This window comes from Rhinolophus sinicus, linkage group LG03, assembly GCF_036562045.2.
Source record: "Rhinolophus sinicus isolate RSC01 linkage group LG03, ASM3656204v1, whole genome shotgun sequence".
Taxonomy (NCBI): domain Eukaryota; kingdom Metazoa; phylum Chordata; class Mammalia; order Chiroptera; family Rhinolophidae; genus Rhinolophus; species Rhinolophus sinicus.
In genome coordinates, this window is record NC_133753.1 from 56606143 (window position 1) to 56627395 (window position 21253).

General features: G+C 39.5%; 1 protein-coding gene and 1 long non-coding RNA gene across 3 annotated transcripts in view; one reads left to right on the plus strand and one right to left on the minus strand.

Annotated features, from left to right (window-relative positions):
- Positions 1-21253, minus strand: part of LOC141570588 (uncharacterized) — a 122254-nt gene that overhangs the window by 55040 nt on the left and 45961 nt on the right. The gene's annotated exons all lie outside the window — the stretch shown is intronic.
- Positions 1-21253, plus strand: part of CYP19A1 (cytochrome P450 family 19 subfamily A member 1) — a 77677-nt gene that overhangs the window by 40927 nt on the left and 15497 nt on the right. Inside the window, exons 2-4 of the mRNA XM_019730620.2 lie at positions 1476-1658; positions 6693-6843; positions 18138-18292. Coding sequence (XP_019586179.1) covers positions 1514-1658; positions 6693-6843; positions 18138-18292 — 451 coding nt within the window. The 5' untranslated portion in view covers positions 1476-1513. The remainder of the gene's footprint in view (positions 1-1475; positions 1659-6692; positions 6844-18137; positions 18293-21253) is intronic.

Consider the following 21253-nt stretch of genomic DNA (forward strand, 5'->3'; position numbering starts at 1 on the left):
ATCTATTTCTGCCCAAGATCTGTGCAGGAATTTTCAGCGCCTTGCTCTTAACTGTTAATGATTAATTAAATGGTAGAAAAATAGAATGAATCAAGCAACTGCATGAATTCAGCTATATTGTGAAATTTCTGTAGTTGCCAGAAATGCATCTGATTGAATGGTTAACATCTCATATAGATCAGAGGAGAAATATATTTACATACTCTTTAAGAATGTGATGACAGCTTCTTTCCCCTGAAAATTACAGATGAGCAGATGAAACACTTTTTGCAGCATTTCAGGGCCTTCACAGAGCCCCTGAAATCCAATTAGAAGCCCTGGCTAAGATTCTAGAACTTGTGCTCGCTTCGGCAGCACATATACTAAAAAAGAATCTAGAACTTTATTACTGATAAAACCCAGGCAAAATCTGTTTCAGAGCCATTACAAATCCTGGAAACTTCAGACATTTTCCAAGGGAAGGTAACCCTTGGAGCAGTCAGCTGGCACCGGCAACCACATTGAATGGTTTCTCTTTCCTCACTGTACAAGTCTATTCAAGCTAGGTCTCTTCAACAAACCAGCATCTCTGAAACTCTCTTCTGAGAGTATAGGTATTAGAAAACCTTACTGAAAAGACAGACTCAACATTATGTTATTGAAAAACATAACAGAACCAGTGAATCAAACTGAAAATTGGCTTATACAGAGGTTGGCTGCTGTGAGGAGTGAGGTTGCTAAGTGGCACCTGAGCTTATAGCTGGTGGCATTCTATTCTGTCTGTCCTCTCTTCTATTCCTCCTTCCCTATTCCTTCACTTTCTCCCCTCCCTTTATTCTTCCTCTCCTACTGCCTCTGACATTGGCCCTGATGGGCACTGCTTAATACAGCCCATGATGCAGAGTTTTTAAGCCTCACTGAGTGAGCCCCATTGAATTCAATAGAGAATCTAATGGGAGAATTTGAGAATGCCTCACCGATGCCCAAGAAACATATTCTTGCTGGAGAAAGTTATTCTTTGGGGGAAGTAATTTTGAGCAAGGAAGGGGGTTGGAGATTTAAAATAAAAAACAACACAAAACTGATTTGGCTTCAAAGGGAAAAGATTACCTAAAACAAATTCTGCTGATGAAGTCACAGAATGACTCCACTTCTGAAATGATCTTCATTTTCTTGTATTTTGGTAAGAAATCTGGCTTTTGATTGGGAATTCAGTCACTCTACCCACTCAAGGGCAAGGTGATAAGGTTCTATCAGACCAAGCGTCTAAGTGAACCTGAGGCTCCACCAAGGTCAGAAATGCTGCACTTCAAGCCAAAAGATCTCTCTTGGGCTTACTTGTTTTGACTTGTAACCATAAATTTGTCTTGTCTAAGTGTCCGATCACATTATAAAACAAAGTGGCGACCTCTAGAGCACAGCATTTCTGAAGCAACAGGAGTCCTACATGTATGTTTGGAGGATTCTTTAAACCTTCTGCCCTTTGATTTCCACAGAACTTTAAATTGCTTCCCTTGTGATCAGGGAACACAAGATGGTTTTGGAAATGCTGAACCCGATGCATTATAACATCACCAGCATGGTACCCGAAGCTGTGCCTCTTGCCACCATGCCAATCCTACTGCTTACTGGCTTTCTTCTCTTCATTTGGAATTATGAGGATACATCCTCAATCCCTGGTAAGTCAGTCATTCAGGTTTGTATCAAGGAGCTTGTTACTTGGGAGTTTGGGTCCATGATGGTAAAGAAAATTTGAAAAAGGACACTAAGCAAATGTGGGGAGATGGCTGAAGCCCATGGCAACATTAGCAAATGAAGATGCAGGTGAAAATTTTTCTACCAATTATCTGCACATTTTAAATGAGAGCACTAAAAAAAAATCTTAGGTAATCCCTTCCACTCTGTGCTTTGTTTTGGCAAAGTAAACGTGGCACAAACCCTTTAAGGTAAGTTTGAGATAGAGTGGAGCGAGGTAAAATTCCAGGTGTTTTTGTTTGTTTTTTGGATTCAAACTCATTCTAATTTGCTCTGAAGGTGGAAATGTCTCCGGAATGCCTTCTCTACTCCTTTCCTTCCTCTTCCCACTTTGCGTCATTCATGTCTTCTCACTATCTTTAACTTGCTTTAACTTGTTCCTTTTCTTTACCCCACTCTTTTTTTTTTTTTTTTTTTAATTCTTGGGAAGGGGAGAGGTAATGGTGGTGCCACAATAAAGGCTGAATAAAACCTGGTCAGTGGAGGAAGGATTAGTACCACTACAATTCCCTCGGAGCATCACACCCTGATAGAATCTTTAACAAGGTCTGTGGGTCAATCGAAAGTAGAGAATAATATAATTATCCAGATAATTCCAGTAGAAACCCCTACCACTCCACCACTACCAGATGAATTCAGAGTTATCAGAAATATCAGACAAGTTCTTTAGTTTTCAGTGAAAATTCCTCATGACAGATATCTGTCCCCCAACCCCATAAGATACAGGATACGGCTATATATTTCAGTAGCATAGTCATTACACTTTCAAGTGTAATGAGGTGGGCCTCATCACAGCATGATTTAGAGTGGGAGTATGGGGCTGGTGCAAAGTGCCCCATGTCTGGATTCTATAAGAATTTCCAGAAGACTGCCTGTCTCTCTGATTGAGCTTGGTATTTTAGGTTACTTCAATGCCCAATTTAACAGAATGTTTAGTTAATTTTGTTCCCTACTACTTGATGGGATCTGAGGGAAGACTCTTCCGTAGTCTTTAATTTGAACCCTTTTCCCTTTCCTTTGCCAGTGGGATCCCAGGTCAAAGTCCGTGAATGGTGGAGGTGAGATGGCTATATTTTAAACAAGTCCCCCCAGATGTTTATGCTGCAGGTTGTGGTAGAACTCCCTTGTACCCTTGAGTGAGGAGGTGAGTGTAGGGGGCAAGTATGAGAATTGGCATCTCTGAAGCTCTGAATAAGGAACCTTTCCTCCACACTCATTTTCCCTTGTGATCCTCAAAGCACTCTGGTGAGATGGGCGGGTGCCTGTTTTACAGATAAAGAAACTGAGACTTAAAGATGGTAGATGTTACACAGCTAGTAAGTGAAGAAACTGGGACTCAAATCTAAGCTTCTTCAACCTATATTTACTGAGAGGCCCTGCTATGTCAGGTTCTGGGGGTTAGGGGGATGAGCAGGGTGCAAAGATAACACACAGGCAGGTGACTTAGTGTCAGGGAGAAGTATGAGAGTCGGGGGGAGGAAAGAGTCTTTCCTACTTGGGGCTTTGTAAATTTCAGGTCTGGGAAATTGCCCCAAGTTCACTGATCTCTGTCTAGGACTCACAGTTACCTGGCACTTGGGAACTCTCTCTCCCTTCCCCAAGGACACACAGACATTCTCAACCTGTGTAGGTCTCTCCTCCAGAGCCTCTTTTTACTTTGGGCACCACATCCCCAGAAAGGGACACAGGGAAAACGACATGGCAACATTCTCTCTTTCCCATTAAGAAACGATTTCACAGAAAAGTGCCCAAATAAATATGTCGTCACGCCCAGGACAAGAAATAGGATGTTAGCAGAGTCCCCAAAATGTCTCTTGTGCTTTTTCAATTACGCTCTCTCTCGTCCCCAGAGGTAAACAGGCTTCTGTTTTGTGACAATCATTTTCTGCTTGTTTTTACAGTTTTGCCACCTCATTTCATATCCCAAAACAATAGTTCAATTCTGCCTGGTTTTAAATGTTTTAGCAATAGAATCCTACATTATTTAGTCTTCTATTTTGCTGCTTTTGCTCAATATTATGCTTGTACAATTCATCCACATGCAGCTGTAGTTCATATGGTATGCAGTTACATGAACATCTCATGGTTTAATTACTGATTCTACTGTTGATGGGCATTTAGGATGTCTTCGGTTCGGGGCTATTGTGAACAGTGCTGCTATGCACATTTGTGTGTGCAGGTTTCTCTAGGGGGTATTGTGAAAAGCAACGGCTTCTTGACTAGACAGCAGGTGAAAGGTCTCAATTGTTGGCTTCACAGAGGCTATCTCTACACAAAAATGCAGTACAATATTTACTGCATTTTTGCAATCACTGCATGCCTAGATAAGCATTCCCAAATCTGAGAAGCAGAGAACAGCTTAACATGTAGATGCAACCAGAATATTTCCCTAATAGCATACCAAAGTTTCTCTCCCCTCCTAGAGCATTCTTCTTCCCGGGTGGAGGGTATACGATATACAGAGGGTGCCAAAAAAATGTATACAGATTTTAAGAAAGGAACAAACTGTATTAAAATTGTAATACTCAATATATACCGATAACAAAAGACGAATACAAGACATGTGTATACATTTCTTTGGCACCCCTGATACATGGAAATAAAAGGATCACATTGTCATTTATTTGATTTTGTACTTTTTATTCACATTCTCTTCTCTCCTGCCCAAGACTCTGATGGGCACCTAGTTATACTTCTCATACCATCTCTAATCCTTAACCTAGAGCTGATGTCTATTCCTACAGCATCTCAGTAAGTGTTTGTTGGATGAATTCAGCTGACATAATGATTGATCACTAAGGATGTAAAGCTCTGATTCTCTTCTGGTTAGAACTCAGATTTTCAACCTAAGTAAAGTTCATCACAATTCCCGTTTCAGCAGATACGGCTCTGCACTGTCATATTTTATATTTGAATGGTGATTCCCAAATATTAAGATTTTTTACATGGCACCAAATTTTTAGGTAAAAAAAAATGAGAAGTGCAGCCTTTCATTTGCACCTTTTGTTTCTCATGAGCTTAGCATATTAAATAAGTAAATGTTGAATAAATCTAGTCCCAAATAGCCAGATGTTTAACCTCATGCGGAATAAATGTATGTGATACAATGATATTTTTCCATTGTTATCCAAATGTAAATACAATCTAAAATACTCTTTAAAAAATGACATTTAAAACTTCATCCTTCATGTTACACACATCTCTAATTTTAAAAATTCATTCAGAAAACATTTATTGAGCATCCACAATGTTTCAACGAATAAATATCCAGCAAAGTATTTTGCTGTTATGCATATTTCAATTGATAGCAGGTTGGTATATCTCATGACATTTTAAGGAAATACATATTCAACAAAATATGTGTGTTCAAATCTTTTTAAGAACTTAATGAAATTATTTTATATAAAGTCAATCATCTACTTATAGTGTTATTAGGACAATCATAAGATTAAGAACCCTTTGAAAATGTTTTGCTTCTAAAGATATTAACACAGACCTTTATGTTAAAGAAAAAAAAAGTGACAGGTTGTCCACATTAATACTGCTATTGCAAAGTTAAGGACTAAACCTTAACTTGTTTGTCAATGTAGGTGTCTGACCACTGCACTATACACCTGAATCTAAAGCTGAATAATACTGAATGTAAACTGTTATATATATATATATATATATATATATATATATATATATATATATATATATATATATATATTCATTCACGGGATGTGGAGTACAGCATAGAGAATAGAGTCAATGGAATTGTAACAATTATATATGATATCAGAGGGGTAGTAGATTGGGGAAAGGGGGTTATCACATTGTGGAATGTAAATGTCTATTACATTGTTTTGTACACCCGAAACTAATAAAATAAAAGAAAAAAATCTAATTTAGATGATTCAAGCAAAAGCTTAGATTATTACACAACTCTTGCCCATGGAATGAGAATACTATCTTGTATAGTTGTGCATGTTTTGGATTCATAATTATTTCATTGACAGAATGGAATTAAAGGAGAAAGATTTAGAAAAGCTACTACTTTATAAATAAATAATACTTTTAAAACTATTCAAAAAAGTTTTTATCTAACTTTTCACCACCACTAGTAAAATCAAGCTACCAAATTTGGTCTCTGATAGAAGCAACTGCAAATTCCCCAGCTGTTCACTGGATTCATGTCTTCACAATTCTGCCATCCTCTACATAAGCAAGGATGAAATAGGCCACTTCTCTTGAGTAAAACCACATCACTGGACTCAAACTCTGGTCTAAAAACACTGATCAGAGTCATTGCCTAATTCCTCAAGTCTTAGATTTATTTTGCCTAATGAGATTTAGCTTAAGATTCTTAAACTCAATCCTTTCCAAAGGGGGGGGGGGGGGAGACAGAAGAAATGGATGTTGTTTCGACATTATCTTTGTAAATTAAATTTTCTTAATTAAAAAGATTACACCAAAACCACCTAATTCTAACCCATCCATTCTGTTAACTGGGGCATTTAAGCTAAAAGTTTTCAGACAAAACCAGGCAGCCAAACGGATCTGTCAGTTTGTCACTTGTTTCCATGCCTGTAACTAACTGGACTGATTGACTTGTATTTGAAACTCATTGACACCATTTAACATGGCAAGAAAATAGTAGACACATACTCTGATTCATTCAGACTGAATGACTGAGACCAAATGGAACTAGTGTGATGGACAATTAAATACTTTTTATTCGTGGAGGGGTAAAGAGCTTCACATTATGCTTATTAATTTATTTTTTAATTTTTTCTTTTCTGTTATTTTTTGTTTGTTTGTTTGCTTGTTTGTTTGTTTTTTTAGTGGTTCACAGGTATATACCAGAATATGTAAAAGAACACTTAGGTATAAAAGAACAAGAACAGCAGTAACATAAAGCAGTTGCTTTTTTTGATGTTACTAAAATGCTGACTGTGATCTGATAAACTTCCTAGGTCCTGGTTATTGCATGGGAATTGGGCCCCTCATTTCCCACTTCAGGTTCCTGTGGATGGGCATTGGCAGTGCCTGCAACTACTACAACAAGATGTATGGAGAATTCATGAGAGTCTGGATATGTGGAGAGGAAACACTCATCATCAGCAAGTGAGTCTGTTAATAATCAGAGACCTATTTTTAAAGTCAGGGCTGGGTTTTTTCGTATTAAGAAGCAAACAAACTTATTTTGATATTTGACATCTTTGGTTCTAAAGCTGTGTTTTTACCACTCCAATGAAGGTGAGCAATTCCCTGGTAAAAATCTAACACTGTAGAAAAGTGAGATTATGGGCTTTGCCATTATTTCAGAGGTACATAGATAAAGAACTCTGGAAAGTTGGGAAATTATTCCAAATCTCTCTGAGAAGTGGATATAGAAATTTAGAATCCAGAAAATTTGGTTTTGACAAAATATACTTTAAAGAGAGGCATTATCTTTTTGGTTTCTTAAGATTTTGGTCTTATCTCCACAAGTAAGCATTAAACAAACAAAAAAACAAACAAACACACCCAAAGCAAAGAAATATAACTGTACCAATTTGCTAATGTTTTTCTAATGCCAGGCTCCTGGGCACATCTAGAAGGGCAGACAGTAGAAAAAGAAGCCATTGGTATGTGGCTGCCCTATTTATGACTGCATGTCAGCATCCTAGCTGAGTGATCTTAAATAAAGCAGGAATAATATTGACTATTAAAAGAAATGATGCCCCCCTCAATTTCTGTATTTTCTGGATAACATTAGCAGATTGAATTCACTTCAGAGTTAACCAAATATGCATTGACTGTGAAGAACCAGCTTTGCAAAATACTAGGTTTCTTATTTATTAATCATAGAAAATGGAGAATTTCAGAGAGCATATTTCACTAGACTTTCAGCTATCTTTACTAAATTTTTAGCAAAGCTATATACCAACACAGTCTCATTAATGAGTTTTTATATTTATAATCCCTAATGGGGCTTTACCCACAAACTAAGATTGGCCGGGGTATTTTACTGATTTATTAGCATTATTTATTCAGACACATAGACTATCACCCAGAAGTAAGTGAAGCATTTCTGGAAACTACATTGATTTTTTTCAGGCCAAGATTACATATATCATTGCATAAAATACCACGACATCCCAAAAGCCTGATTCTTTGAAGTAAATACCTGAAAGAAGGAAGTGGGGCAGAAAAATGTGTTATCCTTCCAAACATTTTGAACTATCATGTAACGTTATTTCGGACGAATCTGAGACCTCAATTTTTTTTTGTTTCTTCAGTTTGGTGTTGTAGCACTTTTAAGAATAGTTTAGGCAGACTATGTTTATATTAATATAACTAAGCTTAAGTAGCTTCAGGTTGAAATGTCATTTTATTAGGTTCATTGTGAAACCACTCCAATGCAGTGGTTCTCCAAATGTGGTCCCTCAACCAGCAGCATCAGCATCACCTTGGAACTTGTTAGAAATGCACATTCTTGGGTCCCACTCTGACCCACTAAATAAGAAAGCCTGGGGGTGGGCCCAGCAACGTGTTTTCACAAGCTCTCCGGGTGATTCTGAGGACACTCAAGTTTGAGAACACTGTCATGGCTAGACCATAAGTACTCTCGGATTTCACTTCTCTTGGGATATTGAGCTCTGGTCACCCAAATTTAAGTGAATTTGATATGTTCTCATTTTAAAAATCAATACTCACTTTTGCAACTGACTGCTGTCTCAAAAATGTCCCGGCACTGATGACATTTGGGCTGGGGGGATTGGGACATTTGCTCCTGTTCTTTCATCCCCCAGCACAACAAGTTACCTTCCAGCCCTCAAGTCAGCACCTGCCTTCCCTTGTCACCTATTTCCCCCAGCAGACAGGTGAAGTGACCCACAGGATATTTATCAAAAAGGATATTCACCTGCAGCTCAGGACCTGAAACACATTAAAGTAACTCAGGGAGCTTTTAAAACCGCCAGTGCCCAGGCCACACCCCAACTTTTAGAATCTCTGGGGGTGGGACCCAGGCATCAGCAGTGTTTAGAGCTCCCGAGGTGATTCCAGTGTACTGTGCAGCTTGAGAGAAGAGAGAAGGTAAGAAGCTTCCAGGGCAGCGGGGCCTTTTCCTGGGAATAGAGGAAATAGCTAAGCACAGCTGGAGTGGTTTTTGTCTTATTGTGTTACCCTTAAGTCTAGCTCAGGTGGTGGTAGTGTAAGACTAGAAGTGGAATGAAGAATGATGCATATGAGGATGGACCAAGGACCAGAACAGAAATCGCTCTTATATTCTAGATGCTAGATCACCAGATAAATTCCCAGGAAGCCCAAAGCCAGTCCCTGAAGCAGGATCTTCATTACAGTGAGGGGGGTGGCATCCGACCACTCTGCTGTCTTAATTAAGAAAGTGATCTTAGCTCATTTATCAGTTTATATTTTGTCTAGATTACCTTTCTTTTCAATGGTACATTTCTGAGGTGGAGCAAACTGCTAACAAAATTTTAACCCTAACACAATAGCATTACAGCCACACATATTCTATTGTACAGATTACATATTCTATCCTTATATGAATGTTGTCAGTTGCTCTACTTGCTATCTCTATATGTTATACTATAACTCCTTTGTCTTCCTAGGTTATGTTTAATATCATCGATTTTAGGTTGGAAAAAAAGAAAGTGACCTTAGCGACCTGACCAAGTCAGGTGCTGATTCATGCTGGAGACGTGTACACAACCCATCCCGTCCTTCCCCCAACTTCTCCCAGTTCTTTCCTTGTCTTGTCCTCACAGGCTTTTCACTGGTTAGAATCTTTGTGTTCTTTTTAATTGCCTCTGAGCTGCTCGAGTTTGTTGTTAAGGGCTGAGCCCCCCGCGAAATAGGATATGTTTGTCCCTATCTCCTTTCCTTGCCTGCTCTTCAGGTCCATTTCAGAACTACCTGTGCCTCTTGAAAAGACCCCATTGGACCTCAGAAAGCTCTTCATTTTTATTTGAATAGTTTGCTGGATCTTTTTTCTTTTGAAAAGTTTGAGATCTGTAGTCATTACAACTGTGTAGAGATTATGGCCCAACTTTTCTAACCAGTTTAGTCCAGAAGAGGTGGGGGAAGTCAGACATGAGTGCATATGGAACATGGCCTGAGCAGCTGGGGGTTTTGGGAGAAGGTTCATGTGATCATGGGTAGATAAAGTATGCACAATTCTCCTGTCAGGTATGTGCTAAATTAAGGAGGGTCTACAGAAGTTGTGCACGACACTATATGATATATATATATAGTCATGAATACAAAAAAAAAGGAATGTGGATAGCATCCATAAAGCAGAATTAGCAGTTCATATGCCAGTTAGGGTCATATCTGTTAGCAATTAATATACTAATTAGGGTTATTGTTGCATGTGTTTTAATATGTATAATTTTATAGGGAATTTATTCATTCTTTAAACATATATTTATTGATAATTTACTATATACGTAGCACTGAATGATCCTAACTTACCATAGTCATTATTGGCTCTCCACTCACTCATTCATTAAATAAGTATTTATTGAGAACTTACTATATATACTGGGTATCATGAACAAATCAGCCAAAAATTCCTACTGTCCCAGAAATATATTATTAATATACTGACAATAAACCAGTAAAATGTATAGTATATTATCAGTAGGGTGACCAATAGTCTCAGTTTGCCTGGGGCTATGGGGAGTCCCAGGATTTGGGACTTTCAATACTACAACTGGGACAGATGCCAGCAAACCAGGATGGTTTCTCACAAAATTATCAGATGCATATGTGGTATATAGAAAATTAAAGTAGAGAAGGGGAATGGAGGGGTAGTTACAGGGATGGGAGTGCAGTTGTAAATAGGTGGTCAAGGAAGGCCTCATTGAGAAGATAACATTTCAATAAAGACGTAAAGGAAGTGAGGGAGAAAGCCATACAGAAATCTAGAGGAAAAACATTCCAGACCGAAGGAACAGCGAATGCAAAGGCACAGAGGTGGGGGCCTGTCTGAAATGTTCGAGGAGCGATTGTTCATAGATACCAGTGTGTCTATTGCAAGAGTAATAGAGATGAGAGGGACTCATGTGGGGCCTTACGGGCTTTTACCCTGTGTGAGATGGGAAACCATTGAAGAGTTTGAGCAGAAGAGTGACATACCTGACTCATTCATGTGTCACCAAAATAATTCTGGCTTCTCTGTTGAGAATAGATGGCAACAGCTGGGTGCAGAGAAAGTGTTTAGGCAAAAGATAATGATGGCTGGTTCAACTGAGAGCAGTAGAGATGATAAGATGATGAGGTGAAATTTTGGGCGTATTTTGAAAGCAAAGCCAATATTTGCTAACAGATTGTATATTGGGTGTGAGAGTCAAGGTAATGCCACAGTTTTTGCCTTGAGCACGTGGAAGAATGAGGATATTGCATAACCTGAGATAGGTGGGACAAGTTTGGTATGGGAAGAAATCAGAATTTCATTTCAGACATTTTGACTTGACATGTCTAGTAGACATTTGAGTGGGATATTAAGAAGCAAGGTCTGAGCCTTCAGACTTTCAACAAAACGTCACTGCCACCAATCCAGTGCCAATAGGAGTCCCCAATCTGGGGTGCCGTGAAGGGAGAAATTTTATTCAGATAAACAGTTTGCAAACCAGGGAAATGTAACCTCCAGTAGAAACCAAAACTGTGCTCATTGAAGACAAAGAGGAGGGCCACTTATATAAAGAAAGTGCTCCCTGGTCCCTGATTGGTCCATTTTTATGCAAATGAGGAGCCAAATTTGCATCACTTTATTGGTCCAAATAACACTATCCTGATTTGTTGGAATTGCATATCCTGATTGGTCAATATGGAGCCGCTTTGATTGGCTGATAAAGATGCAAATGAGGATATAGCTATGAAGCTCTGACTGGACAGGGCAGGTCTCAGCCCATTGGTCAAAACATGATTCCAGGAACTCCTTTATAAGTTTCAGCTCAGACAGCAGGAGCACAGGAGGCTTGGCAGCTCAGTCTGCAGCTTTTCCCTGATATGCAGTATGCATGTAAAGCAATGGCTGCTAGACTCTGATTATGAATTTGGGCCTGTTAACCACAGGAGTCCTTCTTGGCAGGTATATTTCTTCTCGAGGTCCACAAGACCCTCTACCATAGTTAGAAACTAGCAAAGGAGGCTGAGAAGGAGAGCCAGATAAAGAAAGGAAAAACAAGTGGTCTGAAAGTCGGGTGACAAATACATATCAGGGAAGAAGTAATTGTTAACTATGGAAAGATACTGCCATATGAATACAGAATTTTGAGCATTGCATTTAGTAATCAGGAGGTCATGGATGACCTTGACAAGAGTGTGTTTGGGACAATGGAGTGATGTGGGGAGGACAATGGAGTGAGTTGTAGGGGCAAAAGTCTGACTGAAGTAGAGAAGGAGGGGGAAATAATTGGAGGCAGGAGGTGTAAATAACTCTTCCAAGCAGTTTGCCATAAAGTAGGCAGAGAAATGGAACAGAGCTGGAGAGGGATGTGTGGTCCAAGGAGTTTTGTTAAGATAATAGAAAGCATAGCATGTGTATTGTGATGGGAACAATCAGTTACAGAAACAAACTGTTGATGGAAGAGAATGAAAGGGTGTGCTAGGTGAGCTGTGAAGGGGTCCAGGTGACAAGTAAAGTTGGCCTTGAATAGGAAGGGACATGAAAGTTGATCCACAGTAACAGGTGGGTAGGTTGAATATATGGGCAAAGATCCTGGTAGTTGGAGTTTGCAGAAATTCTAGTTGCTTTTGTTTTCTCCTTAAGATAAAAAATAAAGTCTTTAGCTGAGACTGAGGGGGGAGAAAGTGAAACACTTGAGGAGAGAGGATGCGGGATATAATAGTCATCTAGGAGAGTGAGAAAGTGAATGGACTAGGGAAATGTAGTAGAATTGCCAACTGCACTATGGGTCCGCTTGAATTTAACTGAGACCTCTCATCTGGTGTGTGTGTGTGTGTGTGTGTGTGTGTGTGTGTGTGTGTGTGTGTATGCATGTGCATGTGTGGGTTTTTTTCCCCAGCACGATTCAGCTGCCAGGTGCAAGCACAGAGTAAGCTAGGAATTGGATTTAGCCAGGGTTGAGATTTTACCAGGCAACTGTGACAAAGTAAGGTGAGGGTCAAGGGAGTTGAGGATACTTGGAAGGGAGTGATTTTAATGATTTGCAATGAAATATTTTTTCCAACTCCTTATTAAGACAACGTTCAAATGAACAGGAAAGTTAAAAGAGCAGTCCTCCCATTTTTCCCCCCAGGACACTGACCTTTTGAAGAGACCAAGTCAGTTGTCTTGTAGGATGCCCCATACTCTGAATTTCTCATATTGTTTCAGTATAGTGTCATTTAGCATATTTCTCTATTCCCTGTGTTTCTTATAAACTGAAAATTAGGTCTAAAGGCTTAATTAGGTTCAGATTAAACATTTTCTAATAATACGTCAAATGGTATCACATCAGGAAACAAGAAAGGTTGTTCCACTATTAATGATACTAAATTTGATCACTTGGTTAGGGTGGTACGGCCAGTTCCCTCAGTTAAAAAGATTTTTTTTCTCCTGCTGTGACCCAATTATTTAAACTGGGTAAATGAGGATATTAGAGGTGTATATGACAGTGAAAATGTGATAAGATTGATGGAGCATAAGCCTCAGGCACAGAACAGGTCTGACAAGGCAAGTATTTTTCAATGTGTGGAACCAAATATTCCATTTATTGTCTCCTCCCTATTTCTAGTACTATCACCCTTGAACCTGGGCCACAGCTATGTGAGTTCTTTAAACTCAGAACAGGAGGGTGGCCTCCTCCTTACCACTTAACTTAGTTCCTGGCTCCTCTCCATTTTGAATAGACAACAGGTTTTTTGAATAGACAACTATCTTTGGAGATGTCTTTTCACTTTAGTTGTGCTTAAAGAAGAACAATTACCCACTCCAGTTACCAGACAACTTACACTATGCACTCTCCCTTCTGGGCTTGGGTACCTGTTCAGTCTCTCCTCAGTGATGAGAAATCCTCACTCTTCCAACATGTCAATATGACATCTCTTTCAACTGGTGTTACAGTGAGCACACACAAGACAGAAGCAAGGTCTGTACTGTGCCAGGAATGCTCTGGGCCCGGGGCACCTAGTTATTCACTAACGTTCTCTTCTCCACGTTCCCAATTTAGTCCGGTACGATAAAGCCAGCCTACTTTTGAGAAAAACAAACAAACGACAAAAAAAAAACCTTGTTTAAATTGCTTGTCTGCCGGCTGGTCACACTTAGTTTGCTCTATAGATCGCTGTCTTTTGCCAAGGCTGAACCGCTGACTCAAAATAACTGAGATGCTGCTGCCCCCTACAGACACATTGATTTTAAGTTAGCTCTTGATTAACTAACATTTAGTTGGGTTTAAGTTTGGGGCTTCTTGTTCTCTTTTTGAAATTGATTACTAATTACTCAAAATAAATGGACAGGCCAACATGGTTAATGCAGTATACAAAGCTCTAGGGGTCAGAGCAGAAAAACAGTGTTCTGCTTGTGTTCTAAGCACTAAAAATTTTTAGGTACAAATTTGTGAATAAAGATTATACAAATTAGTTTCTGCTTTAATTATGGAATGAGGTAGGGGAAGGTTAGAAAAGCTAGAGTCCTGAATCTATTAACAAGAATTTCAGTCTTCTCTATAGCATGGTTTGTCTATACAGGACAAAATTTTAGCTGTTTGTCAGTCAAATTAATTCCCTGGAATATAAATAGAAGCATCTGGATTTTTGTTTTTGTTGGTAGGAAGAGGAAAACTTGTCCAAAATTCAGGATCATTTGATGAATATTATCTGGCATTAAATCAAGAGGATATTTTACTTAATAGACAATGTTTTGATTTGAACATAAGATTTTCTTTCATGAAATAAATATCAAGTAAATAATTTATTCATATAATAATAATAATTCTGTTTTCATTCATTTCTTGGCACTGCCATTATGTCAGGGGCTTTCTTTTAAAGTTTAATTAGGACTATGGAATCCATCACAAATGTGAGGATTTGGCTAAAACTTAGCCCACAGCCTTCCCTCAGCCAGAGCAAAGCTCTTTTGGCCCAGCAACTTCTAAAAGAATGTGTTTTCATAGACATTAATGGAACAACCTCATTAAGGCAAAGTCATCCGTTTAGGAGCCAAGTGTCAATTTTGAAAGGGAGGAGCAAGTGTTAAGACGTCCGCCCCAGCCCAGCATAAGAACCAGGCTGCACAAGAACTAGTTACACATACTATATAGTAGCCATTCCCCATCTTTGAGGGTTATGTGTTCAGACAACCCCCATAGTAAGAGAGTTTGCAGTTGAGAAATAAAATTTCAATGAAGTGGGGAGGAAGGACCAAAGTTGCAGTCAATACATGAAAACGTATAAACATTAAGTTCTCTATAAATAAATAAATAAATAAATAATGACAATGTCTAAAATAAAGATGACACCGATGATATTTTATGCCTCTTGAATTGGCACGATTAGGCACCGTGCAATTATTAATACTTTCCATCTTCTATCCCTTGCACACCAGAAAAATGTCCAGGTTTTCCCATTTTTGTAGTATCGAAGAAATGTTTATCAATCCATGCTGCTTTCTTGCAATAGTGTGTATATTTTCTTCCTGTTCCTCTGCTCAAATGTGCAGTCCCTTTTCAATTTTATGATCTGTGCCTCTGAACCCTACTCTGGTCTTGGAGACATGGGATAATTCATAATCCTCAGGTGGAAAAAGCTCTGGGGGTCTATTTTGACTTACCTAGCAAACCTGTGCAGTTTAGTTCTCAAGCCCCAAAGTCAAGGGTTATATCGCTGTAGCTCTGCCTGTGGCAGGCCCCACCCCCGGCCCAGCACACATGTGGTCAACTTTTATACACAGCTTGGCTCCCGCCTTGTTCACATGGCTGAAGCACAGACTAATGGCAGTCTGCCTTGCCTCAGCTTTCTTCATGTCTCCCATAGTTGCACTGCAGAAAACCACTACTCCTTCTCTGCTAACCACTCTGCCTCTTTTTTAAATTCCCCAACTCGGCTCCCTTTTGCTCATTATCTCCAAGAAAAATGGCTATTAATTTGAATATACTCTAATGGAAACTTTTTGCAGTTGCAGAAAAATATATGGAGAAAAGCAAATATGCCTATATTTTATGCTTACATTTTATTGGGGGAAATTTGCATTTGGCTCGGTTGTCCGCATATAAATACTGTGACCGAGGCCATACAATCTGGAAAGCCTATTGTCATGCCCCTCAGGGGAGGCTGGGGAAATAGACTTGGAACATGCTTTGTTAGCATCGGGAGGCGGAGAGGTATAACTGAGGTCTGGTGTGTGCCTGAGCACAGGCTCTGTGGGCCTCTGTGTTCTCGGTTTCTGCTCAGCAGCACAGGGCTGGCTGAGGGCCCCATACCTCAGAGGGGGTGTGCTGCAGTTTTATAGCTAAAATGACTGGGCCTTGGAGGGAGGTAGCTGAAATGTGACCTCTCTTTCCTCACTCACTCATCCATAGCCATGCACCCCTGTGGGTGAGGATGTGGGGGTCTGGCTACCTGCACCTCCTTTTGCCCCGTTTTGTCTGCCTTGTGTCCTCACTGCACTGACGTTCTTCCAGATCCTGTAGATAATCTCATCTGATGTCTCCAAGTGGTATTTGTGTCTGATCTATGCCTACAATACAATATTGGCATTTATAAAAACAAGGGACATACAAACACCTTGTGTTCTGCTTATTATCCTCTCTATCCTCTGAGAAATATCCTGTCTGTCTTCGTGCACCCTCTATCTCACCAGACAGAGGCTTAATCATGCAGCTTATTCACTCGTGGCATCTTTGACTTCCAGTTTCCTGGCCCATGCTTTCATGGCCACTGCCGTCAACCACTTAGCCCTCGTCCAGGCAGCCTGCTTCCCTCTGGGCCCTGCGTGAACCTATTTTCCAACCTCTGCCCCTTTCCCCAGGAAATTTGGTCATGACATTTCTTAATTTTTTCCTTGATAGATGAAAAAAGAACTTATTCTATCTACTCCACAATTCTCAACTTCATAAATTCCCAACAGACTTCTTTTCTCCCCTCTTTTGCTGAGCAATGAACTAGGAGTCCTCTCTTCCCCAAATCCTCACACACATAGCATTCATCCCAGCTCGTTCCCCTCCTCTCTCTCCTGTGCTGCTTGTACCTCTCGTCCAATAAACCACCCCACCATTTATCCTAAAGAGAATCATTATCCTTTATCCTTTTGATTATTAAATTACCTATTTATTTATCTTTCCAATGCCATAGATTAACACCTAAGCAGTCATAATAAAACATCTTTTCAACAAAGTGAATATCTCCCTACAGAAGAATTCCATACTGTTGTCCTAAGAAGATAATATTCTCCTCATATGTGCAGCCCCCTGTGACTTCTTCAGCTAGAATTCTATAACATGTTAAAACTCTCAGTGCCTCATCATGCCCCAGTTAGACGAGGATGTATGGGCAGGATTCAGCAACCAGAGGAGGAAATGAGTGGGAGGGGAGAGACAGAAGGAACTGCCTTCTCCTTCCCAGCTCCTCTGAAGGCTCTTCCCAGGCCTTAAAAGCTGGGCACGGCAGTGGTGATGGAGGCAGAACTGTGGAGAAGAAGCTGAAAAGTTCAAGGAAGTCTGGGTTATTGGCAAGGTCCCAGTGTTGTGATATAAAGGGCTACTAGTGGCTCCCCATATCTTATATCCTGGGAGAATCCTGTGACCCTGGAGACCCTGATGAGTCCTGATGGAATGCAGAGCCCCAGAAGTAGCTGTCACCAGCACGGAGCGCCTTCAGGATCAGCCCAGCCAGCCAAGCGCAGCACCAGGTGTGCCCAGGAGATGTCCTTCAAGCCCAGAATGATACCCCCCTGGAGGGCCAGGCCTAATTAGAGGGCAGATTGCTGGCAATTCTGGCAACTCCAGATTCTGAGGCTCACTCCTGCAAGGGGTGGCACTGTCTGGAGTGGGGCTGGACAGTACCTAGGAACCTGGAGGCCCTCGGGACGCTGGTGGTGTGGAGGGTTCAGCTTCTTAACAGCTTAGCAACTGACCCCAGTATTTTGGTGACTTGGGTAGTATTTTGATGAATTGGAGTTAGACAAGAAAGGGAAATAAGAAATGAGGGGTGTGTGTGTGTGTGTGTGTGTGTGTGTGTGTTCTATCTTTCATAATGCTCAAACAGGGAGTGAGTAAATAGAAATGTTTCAATTGGAGAGGGATGCTCTTATGCTAACAGAAGTGTTTATTCAACATGAACACTAGAAATCATGTGCTGCATGTAGATGAACATGCGTTTGCTAAGAGAGCCACCTGGTAGTCAAAATCATCACCATGAATTCTCCCAGTTTTTAAAAATTAACACAAGTTTTGCTTTCTCTGTAGGTCCTCAAGTATGTTCCACGTAATGAAGCACAATCACTACATCTCCCGATTTGGTAGCAAACTGGGGTTGCAATTTGTTGGTATGCACGAGAATGGCATCATATTTAACAACAACCCAGCCCTCTGGAAAGTCGTTCGACCTTTCTTTATAAAAGGTAATCAGGTGCCTGGCTCCATTCTGCTCTTGCCTATGAATGTGTCTTTTTTTAAATCATTCTTAAATCCTCCTGTTTTGAAATAATAATGATATGAGCTAACATTCATTATACATTTACTATACAGTAGGCACTATTCTAAACACTGGATATTTTAATCTCACAGCAACTCCAAGTGGTAAATACTCTAATTACCTACATTTTACAAATCAGAAAACTGAGGTATAATGAGGTTGATAACTTGTCCAATGTTCCAACCTTAGTAAATGGTGGCCCAGGAGACATGTCCAGAGTTCACATTTTTAACCACCACAAATTCTGGTCCTCCTGTTAATGCACAAAGCAATTTCATGGACCTGAAGAAGAGATGGAATTGTATTGAGGATCATTTCAATTAAGAATTGAGTGTGTCAGCCATGTGTTTGACTTAAACACAGTCAAGCAATGCATTTGCTGAATCATTGACTAACTTCCCAGATGTTTTAACAGAAAGCAATTTGTGAATAAAATTAGAGAATTTTAGAACTGGAAAGGAATGTATTATTTCACCTCATCCACCTTCTGAGTTTTAGAGTTGAGGAAATATAGTCCTAGAGAGTCTGTAATTTTTGCCCAGGCAACACAGCAAATAATGGATGAGCAGAGACCAGATCCGAAGCCTCCGTATATAGTAGTAATTTCCCTTTTATGATACCCTACTGGAAATGAAGCTATTGGGGGATACACGTGACCAGTCTTTGTCATTAACATCAAGGAACATAATTAGCTTTGGAAACATTGTCAGTGGTGGAATCTGGAGCTAGTTTGATTTTAGGTCTGACCATGCACCATCAATATTCATCCCTCCAGCCAGCCTCTGTAGTGAACCTAGATGCTTCCTATGTGGCTGCTGAGACAGGGAAAAGCTATGCTTGTCTCCACTGGGTGTTGATACGCTTCTGTAGAGTTGCCTATCACCAAGACTCAGCACAACTCTATTATAGACTGTTGTATTAGTTTCCTATTGCTGCTATAACAGATTGCCACAAACTTAGTGGCTTAACGCAACATATTGATTATCTTAAAGTTTTGTACATCAAATCTGACGTGGTTCTCACTAGGTAAAATCAAGGCATTGATAAGGCTTTGTTTCTTTCTGGAGGCTCAAGAGGAGACTGTTTCTTTGCCTATTTCAGCCTCAGAGGACACCCATATTCCTCGGCCTATAGCCATTTCCTCCATCTTCAAAGCTTGCAACAGAGGGTTGAGTCCTTCTTACAGCACATCTCTCTGACCATGCTTCTGTGATCACATTTCTTTCTGACTCTGACCTCAGCTAGGAAAAATTCTTTGCTTTTAAGGACTTATGTGATTAGATTGGGCCCTCCCAGATAATCCATAATATTCTCCCCATATCAACGTCCTTAATTTTAATCATATGTGCCAAGTCCCCTTTTCCATGTAAGATAATATATTAATAGGTTCCAAGGATTAGGGCCTGGACAACTTTAGAGGGCTATCATTTTGTCACTACTCAAGTTGGGGCAGATAAATCCTCTTTTGTGTGACAAAATTGCAGAATAGATTAATGGAAAAATTAGGTATTGTGGGTTTGAGCCCCAGCTCTGCCACTTTACTAGCTATATAACCTTGGACAAGTCACTCAGCCTCTCTAAGCTTAAGTTTCCTTATTCATAAAAGGTAATAAACGAATAATAAAATACTTAGAAATAAATTTAACCAAGGAAGTAAAAGACCTGTACTCAGAAAATTATAAGACACTGAAGACAGAAATTAAAGAAGATACAAATACAGTAGTACCTGGGTTTTCGAATGTCTCTGTTGATGAACATTTCAGTTTATGAACACTATAATTTTTATGGATCTATGGTATCATTAGATAGTAAAATTCATGCTAAATTTGCAGTTTTAGGGGTTGATTTTAAAGGTCTGGAATGGATTAATCCATTTTGCATTACTTTCTATGGGGAAACCATGCCTCGGTTTTCAAACGTTTCAGAACTCGAACGGTCTTACAGAATAGATTACGTTAGAAACCTGAGGTACCACTGTAAATGGAAACATATACCATGCTCATGGATAGGAAGAATTAATATAGTTAAAATGCCCATACTACCTAAAGCAATATATAGATTCAATGCAATCCCTATCAAGTTACCAATGACATTTTTCACAGAACTAGAATAATCCTAAAATTTATATGGAACCATAAAACATTCCAAATAGCTACAGCAATCTTGAGAAATAAGAACAAAGTGGGAGGTATCACGTTATCTGACATCAAGTCATACTACAAGGTTATAATAATCAAAATAGCATGGTTTTGGCATAAAAACATAGACACATAGATCACTGGCACAAAATAGAGAGCCCAGGAATAAATCAATGCCTATGTGGTCATTTAATCTATGACAGTGAAAGCAAGAATTTACATGGGGGTAAAGACCGTCTATTTAATAAATGGTGCTGGGAAAACTGGACAGACACATGCAAACAAATGAAACTGCACCACCTTCTTATGCCACATAGAAGAATAAATTAAAAATGGATTAAAGACTTAAATGTAAGACCCGAAACCATAAAACTCCTATAAGAAAATATAGGAAGTAAACTCAGACATTAACCTTAGTAATATTTTTAATGATATATCCCCTCAGGCAAGGGAAGCAGAAGAAAAAATAAACATGTGGGATTACATCAAACTAAAAAGTTTTTTCACGCATCAATAAAACAAAAAGATATCTTACTGAATTGGAGAAGATATTTGCCAATTATACATCTGATAAGGGGTTAATATCCAAAATTCATAAATAAAAAAAATCAAAAACACATACAATTCAACACCAAACAAACAACCCAATTAAAAAACAGGCAGAGGACATGAAGCGACATTTCTCTAAAGAGGACCAACCTACAGATGGCCAACAGGCTTATGAAAAAAAGCTCAACATCACTAATCAT